At 36.7% G+C, this 15,395-nt stretch overlaps 2 protein-coding genes across 2 annotated transcripts in view; one reads left to right on the top strand and one right to left on the bottom strand.

Moving 5' to 3' along the window:
- The window catches only part of LOC124863452 (ras-related protein Rab-26-like), a 73,084-nt gene extending 62,197 nt beyond the window's left edge, over positions 1-10,887 (top strand). Inside the window, exons 6-9 of the mRNA XM_047357825.1 lie at positions 7,106-7,171; positions 7,728-7,784; positions 7,988-8,064; positions 8,812-10,887. Of these exons, the coding sequence (XP_047213781.1) occupies positions 7,106-7,171; positions 7,728-7,784; positions 7,988-8,064; positions 8,812-8,911 (300 nt within the window). The 3' untranslated portion in view covers positions 8,912-10,887. The remainder of the gene's footprint in view (positions 1-7,105; positions 7,172-7,727; positions 7,785-7,987; positions 8,065-8,811) is intronic.
- Positions 8,901-15,395, bottom strand: part of LOC124863451 (arf-GAP with dual PH domain-containing protein 1-like) — a 42,353-nt gene continuing 35,858 nt past the window's right edge. The window contains exons 5-11 of the mRNA XM_047357824.1: positions 14,635-14,747; positions 14,312-14,458; positions 13,942-14,025; positions 12,617-12,679; positions 12,434-12,505; positions 11,953-12,181; positions 8,901-11,870 (exon numbers count right to left, since the gene is read on the bottom strand). Coding sequence (XP_047213780.1) covers positions 11,842-11,870; positions 11,953-12,181; positions 12,434-12,505; positions 12,617-12,679; positions 13,942-14,025; positions 14,312-14,458; positions 14,635-14,747 — 737 coding nt within the window. The 3' untranslated portion in view covers positions 8,901-11,841. The remainder of the gene's footprint in view (positions 11,871-11,952; positions 12,182-12,433; positions 12,506-12,616; positions 12,680-13,941; positions 14,026-14,311; positions 14,459-14,634; positions 14,748-15,395) is intronic.

Here is a 15,395-nt window from a genome sequence, read left to right as displayed (position 1 = left end):
GTTTTACTTTCTTCAAATTCAGAAGTTTACCCACACTAAATTTACTGTTCATTGAAACAATTTGGAGAAATCCCAGATGATAATGTAATGGCTTTGTTAATGGCTAAGTTTCCTGTATGAGGTGCACACCTGTTGAAGTATTTAATGAAAACAGAGCAAACACTCTGCTTCCTTGGAAACATCTAAAGAGATTAGCCAAGATTTTAGGAACAGAATTGTGGACCTGTATGGTTCATCCTTGGGAAGAATTTACAGATGCCTGAAGGGACCACTTTTAATTGTATAAACAGTTATATTCGAGAATAAACAGCATGGGAATGTCCAGCAGTCAAACTGACAGACTGAGCACCAGAGATAAACCTGTTTCAGTCCCACAAAGCAGGTAGAAAACCTTGTGAGGATCCTGGTTGATGCTGGTGAAAGAGTTTCGTTAACACACTGAGGCCAGAGGAAGTAATTTCTCCAAAGGTCACATTACAGTTTGCAAATGCACACAGGGACAAAAACCCCGCTTTTTGGAAACATATCCTGTTGTCTGATGAAACAAAAATTTAAGTGTTTGGCCACGCTGACCATTGTTGCATTACTAGAAAAAAAGATTAAATCTCATATGCCTGAGAACACCATCCCAGATGTCAAACAAAGGGGTGGCAGCATCATGCTGTGTGAGTGCTTTGCAGGAGTGACTGATAAACTTAACCAAATAGATGGCATCATGAAAAAATATTATAGTCAGTCATTTTCTACCACTTATTCCATAGTGGGTCGCGGGGGAGCTGGTGTCTATCTCCAGCAGTCTATGGGCAAGAGGTATGGTACACCCTGGACAGGTTGCCAGTCCATTGCAGGGCAACACACAAACAACCATTCACACAAGGCAATATAGAGTGACCAATTAACCTAACAGGCATGTCTTTGGGAGGAAACTGGAGTACCCAGTGAGAACATGCAAACTCCATGCAGAAAGACCCCCAGTCAGGAATCAAACCCAGGACCTTCTCACCACAAGGTAACAATGCTACCAACTGAGCCACCGTGCCATTGGCATTTCACAAAGTGGAAATAATGAAGCAACATCTCAAGATGTTAGCCATGAAATTTAAGCTTGGGCACAACCAGGTCTTCCAAACTGATTCTGGCTTTAAGCATAATATGAAGTTATTTAGGAAGGGCAGTGTAAATTGTTTTGAGTGGTTACCCTGATCTCAGACCTACAGAAAATTTGTGGGCAGAGCTGAAAAGATGCATTCAAGCAGGCTGGGCTGCAAATCCAACTCCATTACACCACTTGTGTCAGGGCTAAACTTAAAACTATTAACGTTTACCCAAAACATTTAACCTTGTGATTAACTAAGCCACAAGTGCTGTGGCTTATTTGAGAGGCGTTGTAGTTTAGTTCATTACTGTGCCTGTCTTCTAGACAGGAGATCCTGGGTTCAAATCCCAGCAGTGCCTTTGACTACATTTGGTCATGTGAAATACATTTAGTGGGAGCAGTGGCCTAGTGGTTACAGAACATAACATTTGTGTCCTAGAGAGGCCACAGGTACCCTTGTTTGAATCCCACAACCTGCAACTCTGGGTCCCTGAGCAAGACCCTGATCCTCTGAATGAAAGAAAAAGAAGTTATCAAAACTTGCTCCATAATTATTTTATATTTTTGGCAATAGTTTTGTCTGATTTAATGTCAGACAAAGAGAAGCAGTTTTCATACAGTGTGTGTGATTTGCAGTCAGCTCCAGAGTACCCGTGTCATCTTAGACTGAGCAGAGGCAGAAGAGGATTGCAAAATGGCCACATATTTCTGAATTTATTAGTCATTACAGTCTGTATGAAATGTGACAAATGACAAGCTACAGAAAGAATATCAAATTATAAACTAACAGTTGTGACTTATGATTCTTAGCAAACATTACAATGTGGTCATTTTTAAGAAATTATTAATAGTAATAAAAATAAACATAATAATAAAATAACTAGTGCTAGTCATTAAAAAGTTTTAATTTAAACTTATTTTACCTTAAAGCAACTATACACATTTTGTTTTTTACATCTGTCTATGTTAGAGGTATCTCTGGCAACTGGTGGCTTTGTTTCCTTATACCTTGGGTCGACTCTGTTTCAGTGAAGCTTTAAATTATCTGAATTAAATTAAACTTTTTTATTTGTTGTCCTGACTCGCAGAACTCACATTGCTGAATAGTTTTTATTGGTCCTAAAAGCTAAGCAAGCTGCATTTGAATGGTAGCACTCTTTTGAAACTTTAATTCAAGGGAAACAAGGAGGTAAAGCTATTTATCACCTCCTGACACCCAATTCATTGGGATTTGGCTCCAGGTACATTTGGTCAAAGATCTCGGTATTGAAACTGAGCAAACAGAGCCCCTTTTGTCTTGCCTTGGTTACAGAAGACATTAGACATGTTCATTTTTGTCTGTATGATGATTAGTTACTCATGGGTTTGAATATATTTAGCATAATGGTCTGAAAAGATGGTTGACTGGCCTAGACATATAGACATAAACAATGTACACTAACAATATACTGACCATTTTTTTCTTATTTATCTGAAGCTGGCAGCGGCATAAAAGACAGTCCCACTATGACCTTGCTAAGTAGACTAAACATCAGAGTAATTAATGACTATAAGGCCCTCTGGGGAATATTATATGTAATTTGTACCCGTCAGGTTTGTTCTGTTGTGGCTTATTGTGATGCTGTAAACAAAGCTTAAGTCATTTTCACAACCTTGACTCACTTTTGCTCCAAGAATAGGTTGATGAATGGTATAATCCTCTCGTGTCATTAGCACAGGGATGCATATGTCTCTGCATAATTACAAATTCATGCTTAAAAGCTAGAAGGATAAACTTGTTATTTTATAGGTATTTAAATATTTTTCCATCAAGCATAAATTTGGTGATTTAGGCCAAACAGATTAATTCTTGCTTTATCTGTCTCCAGCAGTCATTCCCAGAACAACAGTTGTTTTTAGTCTGGTTTCCCTCTGATGATTCCTACATGTGAAGGCTCCTTGTTTGTGCAATTACCTCACAGACAGTAAACCACCACTCCTGTACCTGAGTTGTAGTGTGGTCTTTCTAGATTTTGTTGTAAATAAACCTGGTAGATAAATGGGGGATTTAAAGTTAGCATAACCCAAAAGAGCCAAATAACCCACATTAATGACCACCACACTGGTTTAGATAAACTGGAATGGTCATATTTACTGCATACAGTAGCTCATAGTTAAATCAACTCCAGCTGCTATGCTACTGCATTTTATTTTTATTATTATATATAGGGGTATTACAGTGAGGGGTTCTGAGTACTAATGCACACCACACCTTTCAGATTTTTATTAAAACCATTTAAAAAACATTAAAACCTTTGAAAACAATGTATAGTTTTTCTTCCACCTACATTGTGTTGCTCTATCACATAAAATCCCAGTCACATAAATTGGAGTTTGAGGTTCTAACCTATCGTGAAAACGTGTAAGGGCTCTAAACACTTTTGCAGAGCATACATGTATCGTTCACAGTGTCTACGCATTACATATATTGGCTTATATGTATTGAAGGGAAAGACGTTTACATTGTACTGCAGAGAAAGAACCCAGTATGTAGCTTCCTGTTGAAGGCTTTTTTTCAAGGCTTTTTTTCAAGGCTTTCTTTCAAGGCTTTTCTTGCCTGTGAAGGTCTTTATAGCTGTATCTTGTATTTACAATATGTGGCAATTACAGGTGGTTATAAAGCAGAGGTTGTTGTAATTATTTAAAGACTGTTCCACTACAGAATAACTGTACCTAAAGTAAAATCATCTCAGAATCTTTACTTGTGGGTTTGGCATTTTATAGATTCAAGGACAACGCTCCCTATTTTCTGCATTTTCTAAGTGCAAGACCCTGTTTGGTTGAAGATTCAACATTGCAGCTCCATAGGCTTTGCATGAGTACCCCCAAATTGTCAAATAATTATTCGCTGAATTGCTTAAAGGTAGGAGCGAATCAGTCTCTTCCACTGTTGAACAGGGGAAGAGACAGTGGAAGGGGACAGGCTATGGCACTTAAATCTTCATCAGTACAGACAGAGCGTTTTGGACAATAGTAACTGTTAGGTATCTTTTTGCAGTTTGGCACATGTGGGGTTTATGTACATATTTTAAGCTGCTATGCTCATTCTGACTAGGGGTGTTGGTTCAGGTACAAGTTCAGGCCTCCTGTTATGACTCCCATAAAAGAAAAACAGTTATTACATGAAATGTATGAATGTCCAAAAGCTGTTGTTGACTTTAATTAGGATTTACTGAAACAAATGTCTATAGATGTACTGATCCGATTGCATCTCTTTTCCGTGAAAAGAGCACGACAGGAAGCGTTATTTCTCCTGAATGGAAGCAACAAGAGGCCTCATCTGGAATCACTGATTATATCTGTAAAATGACTCATGAGGGGACATGCTATAAACAGCCAAATGATATAATTACCAGCAATTTTTTATCAAGAGCATCCAAGTATATGAGGAGAATCACTGAGGCAAGCTGCCAAACCTTTCTTATGCAGGTCTAGTGCTCTTGTTGCGGAAAAATTATACTGGTGACAGATAATAGCATCCATGATGCACTTCAAACAAAATCCAATATGATGTTTCTTTTTTGTGTTTAAAAAACCCAGCAGAATATTGAAGAAGCAAAAATAATTTAAATTTGAATCTGATTTAAATGATATTTATTTGAGACATTTTAGGTGCCCTTAAAGGAGCAGCTTACTGCATGCTTACCACAGACTCTCCATCAGGTCTGACTTTAGTAACTCAAGTGCACATCAAATCAAACATGATTTACCATTGATTTAAAGGAAACGCAGCAAATTAGAGGATCGATCAAAGGACTAATGCTGTACATGTGAAGAGCCATTATAGGATTTTTGCAAAAGCAGCTTTTGCAAAAGGATGAGGATAATTGTTTACAAAAACAGTTGGGCTGAATATAAAATAAAACCAAACAAGTAGCTGTAAGCAAGTTGTGCATTTTCAATTAGAGAATTTCATTTAAAAAGTTTTGCACTTCATTCACCATTGATAAACATCCTCGAGAGTGCATTGACTCAGGTTCAGAGTGGACCAAATATAGGTGGTCAGTTAAAATGAATATGGATTTCATTTTTGTCCTTCTTTTCTTTCAGTGATTTAAAGTAGTTTTTAAAGGTTGAACTATAATGAGATGGTGTCTGCATGAAATATAAAATGTTCATTCTGGACTTGTTTGGCATTGATAAAAAGGTTAAACTTGCTGTTTATCCATTACTGCTGAGACTTAGACTGTGGAACGGTTGTATTTATACATATCTAAAAATATATTTATACCTCCACTGAATCAGCTTATTTTATCTCATCACTAAGTAACAGAACCTGAAGAAAGACCTTATTTTATACATTTTATCAAAACACTTTTTAAAAACAGATATAGTGGAGAGATTTATTAACATTGTAAACATGTTAAACATCCATCCATCCATCCATTGTCTATACCCGCTTGTTCTTGCAGTGATGCATGGGGGCTGGTGCCTATCTCCAGCTGTTATGTTAAACATTTTAAATGAATTTAAAACAATAAAAATGTTTAACATAACCACTGGAAATGAAACATGTTACTGGTGTTACCCGACTTTAACATCTGCAAAATACCTGAGGACAAAACACAACTTATGTAGCTGAAAATGGCTCTGGAGGAAGGCCACAGCAGAAAATAAAGTGCTGCCTATATCTTGAACAGAAATGACCAGTAATTCAGTTTCAGATGTTATAATCAAAAGCCAGAAAAAATCATTTTAATGTCTGCCTTGCATACACACATTTACTATGTGTCACAAAATACTTTATCTGTATTTTAACTACAGTGAAGGCAGGAAAGCATCCAAATTATTACCTCTGTGTTTGAAAAATTCCCAAGCAGGTACAAATCTTGAACCTCAATACTGCCACATGCTATTAACATTGGCTTAAAGATGTTGTTATTTCAGAATCAGAATCAGAAAAGCTTTATTGCCAAGTACGTTTTTGGACATACAAGGAATTTGTTTTGGCGTAGTCGGTGCAATACCGTACAAATTAAACAGTATAAACATATCTACAATATAATATAATATGTAAGATTCTTTTCTTTTTTTAGCAGAAAAACAGATGTATAGACTATCAGTTCTGCAGTCCTTCTCAGGGCTAATGCACTCATACCTGTGACCAGTTTGAAATCCCCATTAGGCTTCAAGTCATGATGCAAGTCCAGGCCCAGTGTGTCAGTGTGGAAAACATTGTTGGTTTGTAAAGGTGTCTGTGACTTTAATTTCTTGAGTCTATTATGATGCTGTTTACTAGATGCATGAAACGTATGATTGTTCTTGACAAAGTATGAAGGAGCTCCCTGAATCATATTTAAAGCTTTAACACTAAAGGATCACATTTTAGTTTCCGTGGTCTGTCATTGTGACTAATGTTCTAATTTCTATCCATCAAAGGTATTATTTTAAAACTATTTACTTACTTACTATAACTCAAAAGTTCCAGATTTTGCAAGAGAAACAATCAAAGTTTGTACAGATGCCAAAGAAAGAAACTGTGACTGTTTTTTCCTTCTCTGCTGCATCACAAACATAGGTACAGAAATATGTTGAAATCCGAGCCTTGAAAATTAGGAAATATGTAAAGAAGGAACCCAGATAGGAGAAAATGCTTCAGCTGCCCTCAGAGCAAACACTGTCACAAGTGCTGTTTGCTGTTTTAAGGTTGTATCTTTCCCGTGTATCAGACAGGATGTGGCAGGTGCAGTGTTGATTAACCTGGTTTATCACAGTAACACCGTTTCCTCTTCAATCACTTTCTTTTGCTCTTTTTGTGTTTTTGTATTATGTTTTCTACAATGTATCATCACCATTTCTACTTGCTGATCCATTTTTCTCACAAAGAAACAGCCACTCTCCATATTTTTCTTTATCAATGTTATTGGCTGTTCTTGTTTTTTTTGGCTGTTTTTTATGTTTTGTTTAAGGTATAGCTTTCTTTCGTATTTATTATGTGTTCTGGTTTCTTCTTTCTGTTGTTTTTACCAGGCATGGCTGACTGAGATCCATGAATATGCCCAACAGGATGTGGTTCTCATGCTGCTTGGAAACAAGGCAAGTGGTCAAACAAAATAAAAAAAGAAAAGGAAGTTCTTTTCTTTGTCTATTTATGAAGGTATTTTAATGTTCACATTTCCACACATTAGATTTTAAGTCAATAAAAAAAAAAAATTCTATTTTATTTCTTTCTCGTTTCCAAGCACCCAGATTTAAGGAATGGTTTATCCAGCTTTCTGAAGGTCTTTTGTTTGTTATTTGGACATTGTTTTCTTTTTAACAGAAACATGTTTGTTGAGGCACTGCACAGAGACGGTAAATGTCCTGAACCTAAACTGTATAAATAAATCGCCCCAAAATGTATAATAAGTTAAACGTAACTTGAACAGTGAAAACTGTGAAAATTACATTTCAAGACATATTTACAAGAGAACAAAAACTTCTTGCACCTTTGGAGCAAATCATCAAGAAAAACATCACTCTTACAATCTCTGTCAACCACAATTTTGCATGCCAGGGGTGTGTATAACCTTTGGGGGATAAAGATCATATATCATATTTCTGGGTTTTATTTCTGGATTAAGTTTGTAAATGTAAAGATTTCTCTCTTTAGGCTGATGCCACTCATAACCGGGTGGTAAAGAGAGAAGATGGTGAGAAGCTTGCTAAGGTAAAGGACCTGCAAACTTACTAACAAGTATATGACATTTGGTTTACTTATGTTGAATTATAAAGCTACAAACATAATCTGTAATTCAAATAATTCCACAGCTTTTCAACACAAAATGCAAGTTCTGTCTCACCAACAGTGAGCAAAATAAAGATTAAATTTAAGGTTGAGAGTAAAAAACATTCAGTGCTTTGACTCTGCAGGAGTTTGGGGTTCCTTTTATGGAAACCAGTGCCAGGTCAGGTCTGAATGTAGAGCTGGCTTTCACCGCTGTGGCCAGGTGAGTATAATTCAGAGGATAGATGGCAGCTGTATTTCTCCTAGCTCCTGAGTAGTTCTGTTAATATTTATTAAAAAAGAGAAAGAAAACAGACATATTGCTTTTTATTTAAAATAACAAAGCTGTTTTCAGAAACGGATATGAATATTTGCTGCATGTTTCTCAGCTTCATTACAGTCAAATAAATAAATTCACTACAGTTCACTGGGTTATAAATGAAATACTGAATACAGTGTCTTGAAAAAGTTTTCATGCCCCTTGAACTTTTTTTACATTGAGTTATGTTGCAACCACAAACTTCAATTTATGGATGGCAATCCTTGAAGAGAACCTGTTAGAGGTTGCAAAAGAGTTGAGACTGGGTTGGAGGCGCATCTTCCAGCAGTACATAATTCTAAACTTACAGCTACAGTCGTATGATTCAGATCATAGCATATTGATGTGTTACAATTACACAGGCAAAGTCCAGCCCTAAATCCAATTGAGAATCTGCAGCAAGACCTGATAAAATTCATTTTCTGAGACACTCTCCTTCCAATCTGACTGAGGTTGGGCTTTTTTGGAAAAAACATTGGCAAATTGTTTCGTCTTTAAATGTGTGAAGGTAGTAGAGGCATATCCAATGAGACCAACAGTTGTAACGTTTTCACTAGTTGGAATAAGACAAACTGAAAATTAGAGCTACTACTGTGCAAATAAAACGGGAACTAACTGCATGTCCTCTTATTTTTTGCTGTTTTACTTCAGGGAGCTGAAACACAGGTTCATGAAGGATCCCAGTGAAAAGTTTAAGCTTCATGAGTACGTGAACATGGAGATGAAGGGCGCTGGCTGCTGCAGGACCTAATAGGCTGAAAATGTGTGTTCATGTGCTGATCAATCATCGTTTTAATGTTGGAAATCATTTCTGGACACCTCTATACAGTCGTAAAAGCTTGTTAACCTTTTGTTTGTCTTCTTTTCATTTGTTTTTATCGTGCTTCTCTTCACCTCCCTGTTTCTTTAAATGTGAATGGAGACCAAGGTTAAGATTAAACATATAAAAGATAGAACAGCTCAGTTGGCTGCCTGTTAGTAGTAAACGTTTTTACTTTTCAATGCAGCTGTACAGTCTTTGCCATGTGTAATTACTTTTATTCAAATTAATTTAATCATAACAATATCCTTCTTTTTGTTGAGAAGATGCTTGTTTTGTCAGGCAGCTTATTTCCCACATGTTAATGTTTATATCCATATTGGCAGCTTCTGTCAAAATGTTAACTTACATTAAAACTAGATGTCGTAATGTTTCTCCTGTCCGTGTTTCAATTATCAAAGAAGTGATTTAGCAGGCTCCAAAAAGTCCGGTTGACTTACCAGCACTAATTCAGAATATTTTGATTATTCATGGGTGGATAATTTAGGGATTTGCATCCTTTCATCACACAGCAAAAGCTGCTATTTTGGATACCAAGTTACTGATGAGAAGAGCTTGAAAACTCTTAATTGTACAAATATCTATCTTGCATTGGTAACTTCTATTTGTCATGATCTACTACATTTTTTTCTTTATCTAAAACCTAATTGAGGTAGCACTTTGGATAGTGGTTAGACCTGTTTCCTCACAGCAAGAGAATCTTGGACTTGAATTGCAGCTGGGGTCTTACTGATGTGAGGTTTCCATGTTCTCCCGGTGCATGACTGGGTTCTTTCTGGGTATCCCTCCCATAGTCCAAAGTCATGCATGCTAGGTTAATTGGAGAATTTAAATCACCCTGAAGTGTGAGTGAGTGTGTAAATGGTTGTTTGCCCCACATGTCATGTGTTGGCTTTGTGAGGAATTGGTGACCTGTCCAGGATATAGCCCACCTCTCACCTGCTAACCATTCGAGATAGTCACCAGCATCTCAATGACCATGAAGCTGAGCAGGAATAGAAAATGGATGCATGGATAAAAAGTCTAATGTTTAAATACACTATATGTAAACAACAGGCATTAAACTATGTCAAAAATTTTGTAAATACTGATTTTCCCCACATTTAGATGTTTTAGTAAACCCTAATAGTACTTTCAATGGAGTTACCTGTGAAGTTATCTTACATGTTGTATTAGAAATATGGATGTGCTGATCCAAGTCCCTGAAAAAGCTCAAATCCCGATACCTGTTGGTCTACTGTCTGCTATTTCGTCAGCCACGGTCTGTGCGCTGCTCTCAGATACACCAAAACAGCTCTTGGTTTATGGAAGAAAGAGACTTGGAACCACTTCTTGTTAAATTTTATGACATTGAAAGCAAAGCGCCAAGCTTATGTAGCAGCAGAACCCCTTTTTCTCTAAGTTTTGAAAATCAAAGTGAAATATGTTACGAGCCAAATTATCTACAGGTCATATCAAAACAAAACTCATTTTAATATAGAAAAAAACTGTTCAGCAGTAAAATATCATCAGATAGGACAACATGTGAGTTTACCGAAGACTTTTACTATATGCTTCAGGTCAGTTTTATATTTAGAAAGAAATAAATACAAGCACATTTTAGATAAGACGTATGTTGTGCGTTTTAAAGCTAACTGGTTTTCAAGCATATATATGCTATATTTGTTAATGAAGAATCTGACTCTGTATCTGCAAATGCCTAATCTTGAATAACTGACATCAGAAATGGGGACCAAAAAAAATCTGGATCATGGACATCCCTATTATGCAGTATATGTAAATGTCTGTGTTGTTGTGATATTTGAATATAAATATAAGTGTGATATATAGTGCCATGTTTTCTTAAGAACATTCAAACTTGTATGTTTGTATCTGTTAACAAAATAAAATCTATTCTTTGGGGAAGACAAAAATGTGTATTTTTTTAATAAACATTTGCATTTGTAGACTCAATCTGGATCTTAAAAACCTTTAACCTGCACACCCCCTGTGCCGCACATTCATACAGATGGTTTTTGCTCCATAATCTGTCCTTGATCTAAACAATAGCATTTAAAAACAATGCAGATATTAAAATGGCGCTAACAGATTTTAAAGGAACCATAGCTGATAATAAAACGTCCCCCTGCCTTTCTATTCACTGTTCATGCCCTGCGGGCACCAGTTAGGTGAGATAAATGAGCCGCTGGAGATTTTAGGGTAACACTTGTTAAATTTTTAATTTGTCTCCCTCTGCTGTAGGAAAATGCAATAACATGTCACCCATTAACATAAAAAGACTGCAATGAAAACCTGGATTTAACATGAAGCTGCTTAATTGAAAAAAAAAGTAAATCAGTGCTTGATATTACAATATTACAGGAATTGCATATCTATTTAAACAGTTAAAAAAATAAATAATTAAATACAATTGCACTTGAACATATAACATGCATATGTGAGACTATCTACACCTTGTTAGTCTTGTGTCATATTATTCTTGCAGTCTTCATATTACTGTCAAATGGTCCACACTTCATTCATTTGCAGTAAAGACCAGTAATTGCAGTGTTGATTATTATAGAATGTAAATTAAAATTAGACAATGATGTTTCCTCACATCCAAGCAGCAACAGTTTTGTCCTGTTTCAAGTATGTAGGTCACATCACACAACAAATGAGCATGTTATATTAGGAGCGTACTTGTCCTAGCATCCAGGAGCTTTGGAGTGACAGATGTTTTTAGAGAAATGGGTGTGGCTGCTGTTGTTGCTAAGGTCAAAGTGGTTGATGAAGAAGAGGGGTTGTTAAAGCTCTTTCACCTGTGGATCAAACATCAGTTTTTGTCTCCACTGTGAGATGCACTTTCAGCAGAGGGACAATCATCGCTTGTGCTTAAAATAAGCCTCCACTGCAGGAAAAAAACAGAAATAACACATCCAACTTGTACTATGAGACGATATATGTAAATATGACTTGATTAATCTGCTTACGGGCATACTCCTGTGGCAGCATCGGTCTGTTGATAACAATCTGAAATGCTGCCATCCAGTTTTTCTGATCCTCTTTAGTCTCACAGGCGAAAAGAAACTTCCTGTCTGGAGTCACTATAGTAATCCCAAATGGCCAGTGGGTCCCCTGAACATTAGAAGGGAGGCCAGGAAGGACGGTGTAGCTGTTTTCCTTACTGCCGATGAAAACCTCACCTCGTGCATAGGCATCCTATTGATGGAGCAAGAATCACACAGATGTTACAATGCTAAACATAGTTACTTAATGATCTGAAGCCATACGGCTGTCGTGACATTTTAGGCACCACAAACCAAGTGAAATAGGTGTCTGTTCAGTTCTTTTGGCAACTATCACTCAGAACTGCAGAACTGAGTCATTTATACTATAAACAAGAGGCTCAGCAGCATCTATTGGTAACTGAGGTCAACTACAGCATGGTTATTGAAATGTTCTTGTTCATACCAGAGGATCTTTGAAGTACATGAGCCTCCTGTCATCCATTGTAAACCACCTCTTCTTGAAGCCTTCAGTGTGCTGTAAGTACCAAAAAAAGAAAGGTTCCTTCATAACCTTTAAAACATGCAATTTTAAATCATAATTGAAGAAGTTCCCATTGGGGTTAATAAATATGAATAAGCAGGTCACCTTTGGGCCAGTCTTCTCCATGTAACCCTCCTTTATGTAGTTCCTGGTGAGCTTTGGCAACAACTACAAAAAGAATAAAAATCAAGGTCTAGTTACATGATTAACTACTGTATGTCTTATTACGACTTTGTTGTGTTACAAACTTGGAAGGACTGAAAACTGATGTTCACAGAAGCCCTCCATCTAATCTGACTGAGCCTTAGCTATTTTGCAAAGAAGACTGGGCAAAAATTTCAGTCTCTACATGTGCAAAGCTAGTCTGTAATTATAGCTGCAATTAAAGTCTTGCAGCTATTACTGCTGCAAAGAGTGTTTCTACAAACTATTGAGCGAGGTGGGCTGAGCACAAATACACCACATTTTTCAGATTTTATTTTGTAACAAAATTTGAGAACCATGTATTATTTTCCTTCCACTTCACAATTATGCACTACTTTGTGTTGGTCTATCACAATATGTCTGAAGGTATTGACCAGGGACATAACAGTTACTAACATCTGCATAAAGAGAAATAAACTCTTAAAAAGAAAACAAAATATATTTTTGATGAAGAGCAGTGAGGATTACATGGAGTCATGTGGAGACCACAACACAATCCTACTATTTTCACGCAGCAACAATACTCTGTGGAAACTTTAAAATGGCCTTTAAAGTAGTGGATTTATTAGCCTATCACATATAGTGTCAAGGATTCACACTACTTAAAAAGCAATAGTAAGCAGTTCTCATAGTAACAACCCTTTTGTTTCACAGCAGCTTTTCAAAATTTTTATATTTCAGGTGTAACCTTGTTATTACAGTGATATATGTTCAACAGTCATCCAGCGATCTTCATGTTTATTTTACTTGCAAAAGCAATGATAATTCAAATATGTCTTTCTGTATGTCACAAGTTAAACTTAAAGGCACTTGGATCCATTTTTAGTCACGTGGCAATTAAAGTGACAAGGCTTTTATTAGTACTTTTTACAGAATACAAAGTGACCATTTTTTCCAAGATTTTACTGTTGAAATTTGAAACGAATTGTCTGTTTAAAAACTAAGAACTCCCTCTGCATGATATTCTATTTGTGTGATTTAGCAGGTAAGTCATATTGGTGCGAAAAAAAGGTAAGTTGAATTAAATGGTTGTAATGTTATTTTTTACTTAAAACTGTGCATGACTCTTGACAGTTAAAATAATACAAATATGGATTTGATAACTGATGCACTTTCAAAATGTAAAAAAAGCAAGACTAGAAAAATATTTTCCTGCCGGTTTGTTGAAACTCCAACTTGTCTATATGGTAATGTGAATGGTCCAGATCTTTTATACACATACTCACCTCAGAGTTTGGAGAACCAGGAAATGCCACCTGCAGGTAGTGATATCTTGCCGCTCTGATTGCATTGAACCAGTCCACCATTTCCTTTAGGATGAAACATCAGGATGCATCAGCAACCAACTCACTTCCAGCTCTCTCTCAGTCATATGTGTCTCAAACTGCTCCATCACAGCAAATGGCCCTTAATATGGCTTAAAATGTTTGATTTTAAGCAATTCTTACTAAAAAATACAATCAGAAAACCTGTGAGTCTACAGTAGATGTCAACTTTTACAAGCAATTGCAAGCTCTTCCACCAGAGGGACACGAGGCTCAATTTCTCACAAAGAAACTCCACTTAATATTTTTTTTTTGAAACAAGCATGCCAACCTTCCCATCCTCATGGTAAACAAAGACATTCCTGGTGCTGTTATCTTTCAAATAGGTAATCTGCAGCCCGTGAGGAAGGCCAATTTTAGTTGGCTGGAAAGTAGCATTCACAGTGTTGAGCTTCATGATTGCTTTGGGCTCTCTGGCCTGCAGGAGAAAATCGGGACCATGATAAAGCATTGTGTCTTAATTTCATGTTTAAGAAAATTAAATATCCATTAGTTGAACTCAAGCTGAACATTATGCAGACCTTAATTCGCTTGTTTAGCTCATAAAATTCCCTGTGTAGCATTTTGCAAAGCGATATATAAGGAAGCACTCACATCATGCTTGTTGAAGTATTTAAGGACACCTTCACGTTCAGTCAGAATAAATTTTCGGCTGAGGTACTGTCCGTTGTCTCTTCCTCGCTTCCACAAGCATCCTTCCCTGTAGCCTACCAAGAGCAGAGTCACAAAGACCTTTTCATAATTAAGGATCCAAAACACACAGAAATGAAAAAATACATATACCAAACTGAAATCTCAGTACAGAATATTTAATGTGTCCGATATTATTTTAAAAATTCCAAAAATCTTTAATAAAGTATCATAATTCCTGTCCAACACTTTACCTTTTAGATGTAGCGTTTTTGACACAACAGTATCGTGTCAAAAACGATTTAGAAAAAATGTGCACCCATGTAGAAAACACTGTAGTATGCATGCCAGGCCCAATGGTGGCGCAGTGACACTGCCACAGAAACACACAAAACGGTGGGACAAAAACACCAGGTACGTGCAGGCAACTCATGCAAGGTAAACACGGCAACATGGAGGCAAAGAGGTACATGTGGGTTACAGAGAGAGGTAGAGCTACAACGTCCATCAATTCAGGTGTGTTTCTCATGTACACATGGAAACACAGAACCAGCACATTGAAATCTTTCCACTCTGTGACCCAGTTTTAAAAATTAAAAATTTTGGTCTCCCAAAATGCCTGATCCTTGTAGACGAAATACCTAAATGAAAAAATAATTTTGCGGAATCATCCAAGCTTCTCTCTCTGTGGACAGGGCCTGATCCTTATTCAAAATATTTTAACC

The sequence above is a fragment of the Girardinichthys multiradiatus genome, chromosome X (assembly GCF_021462225.1).
Source record: "Girardinichthys multiradiatus isolate DD_20200921_A chromosome X, DD_fGirMul_XY1, whole genome shotgun sequence".
Classification (NCBI taxonomy): domain Eukaryota; kingdom Metazoa; phylum Chordata; class Actinopteri; order Cyprinodontiformes; family Goodeidae; genus Girardinichthys; species Girardinichthys multiradiatus.
The sequence above is the reverse complement of the archived record's forward strand: the minus strand, read 5'-3'. Positions and strand labels throughout refer to the sequence as shown.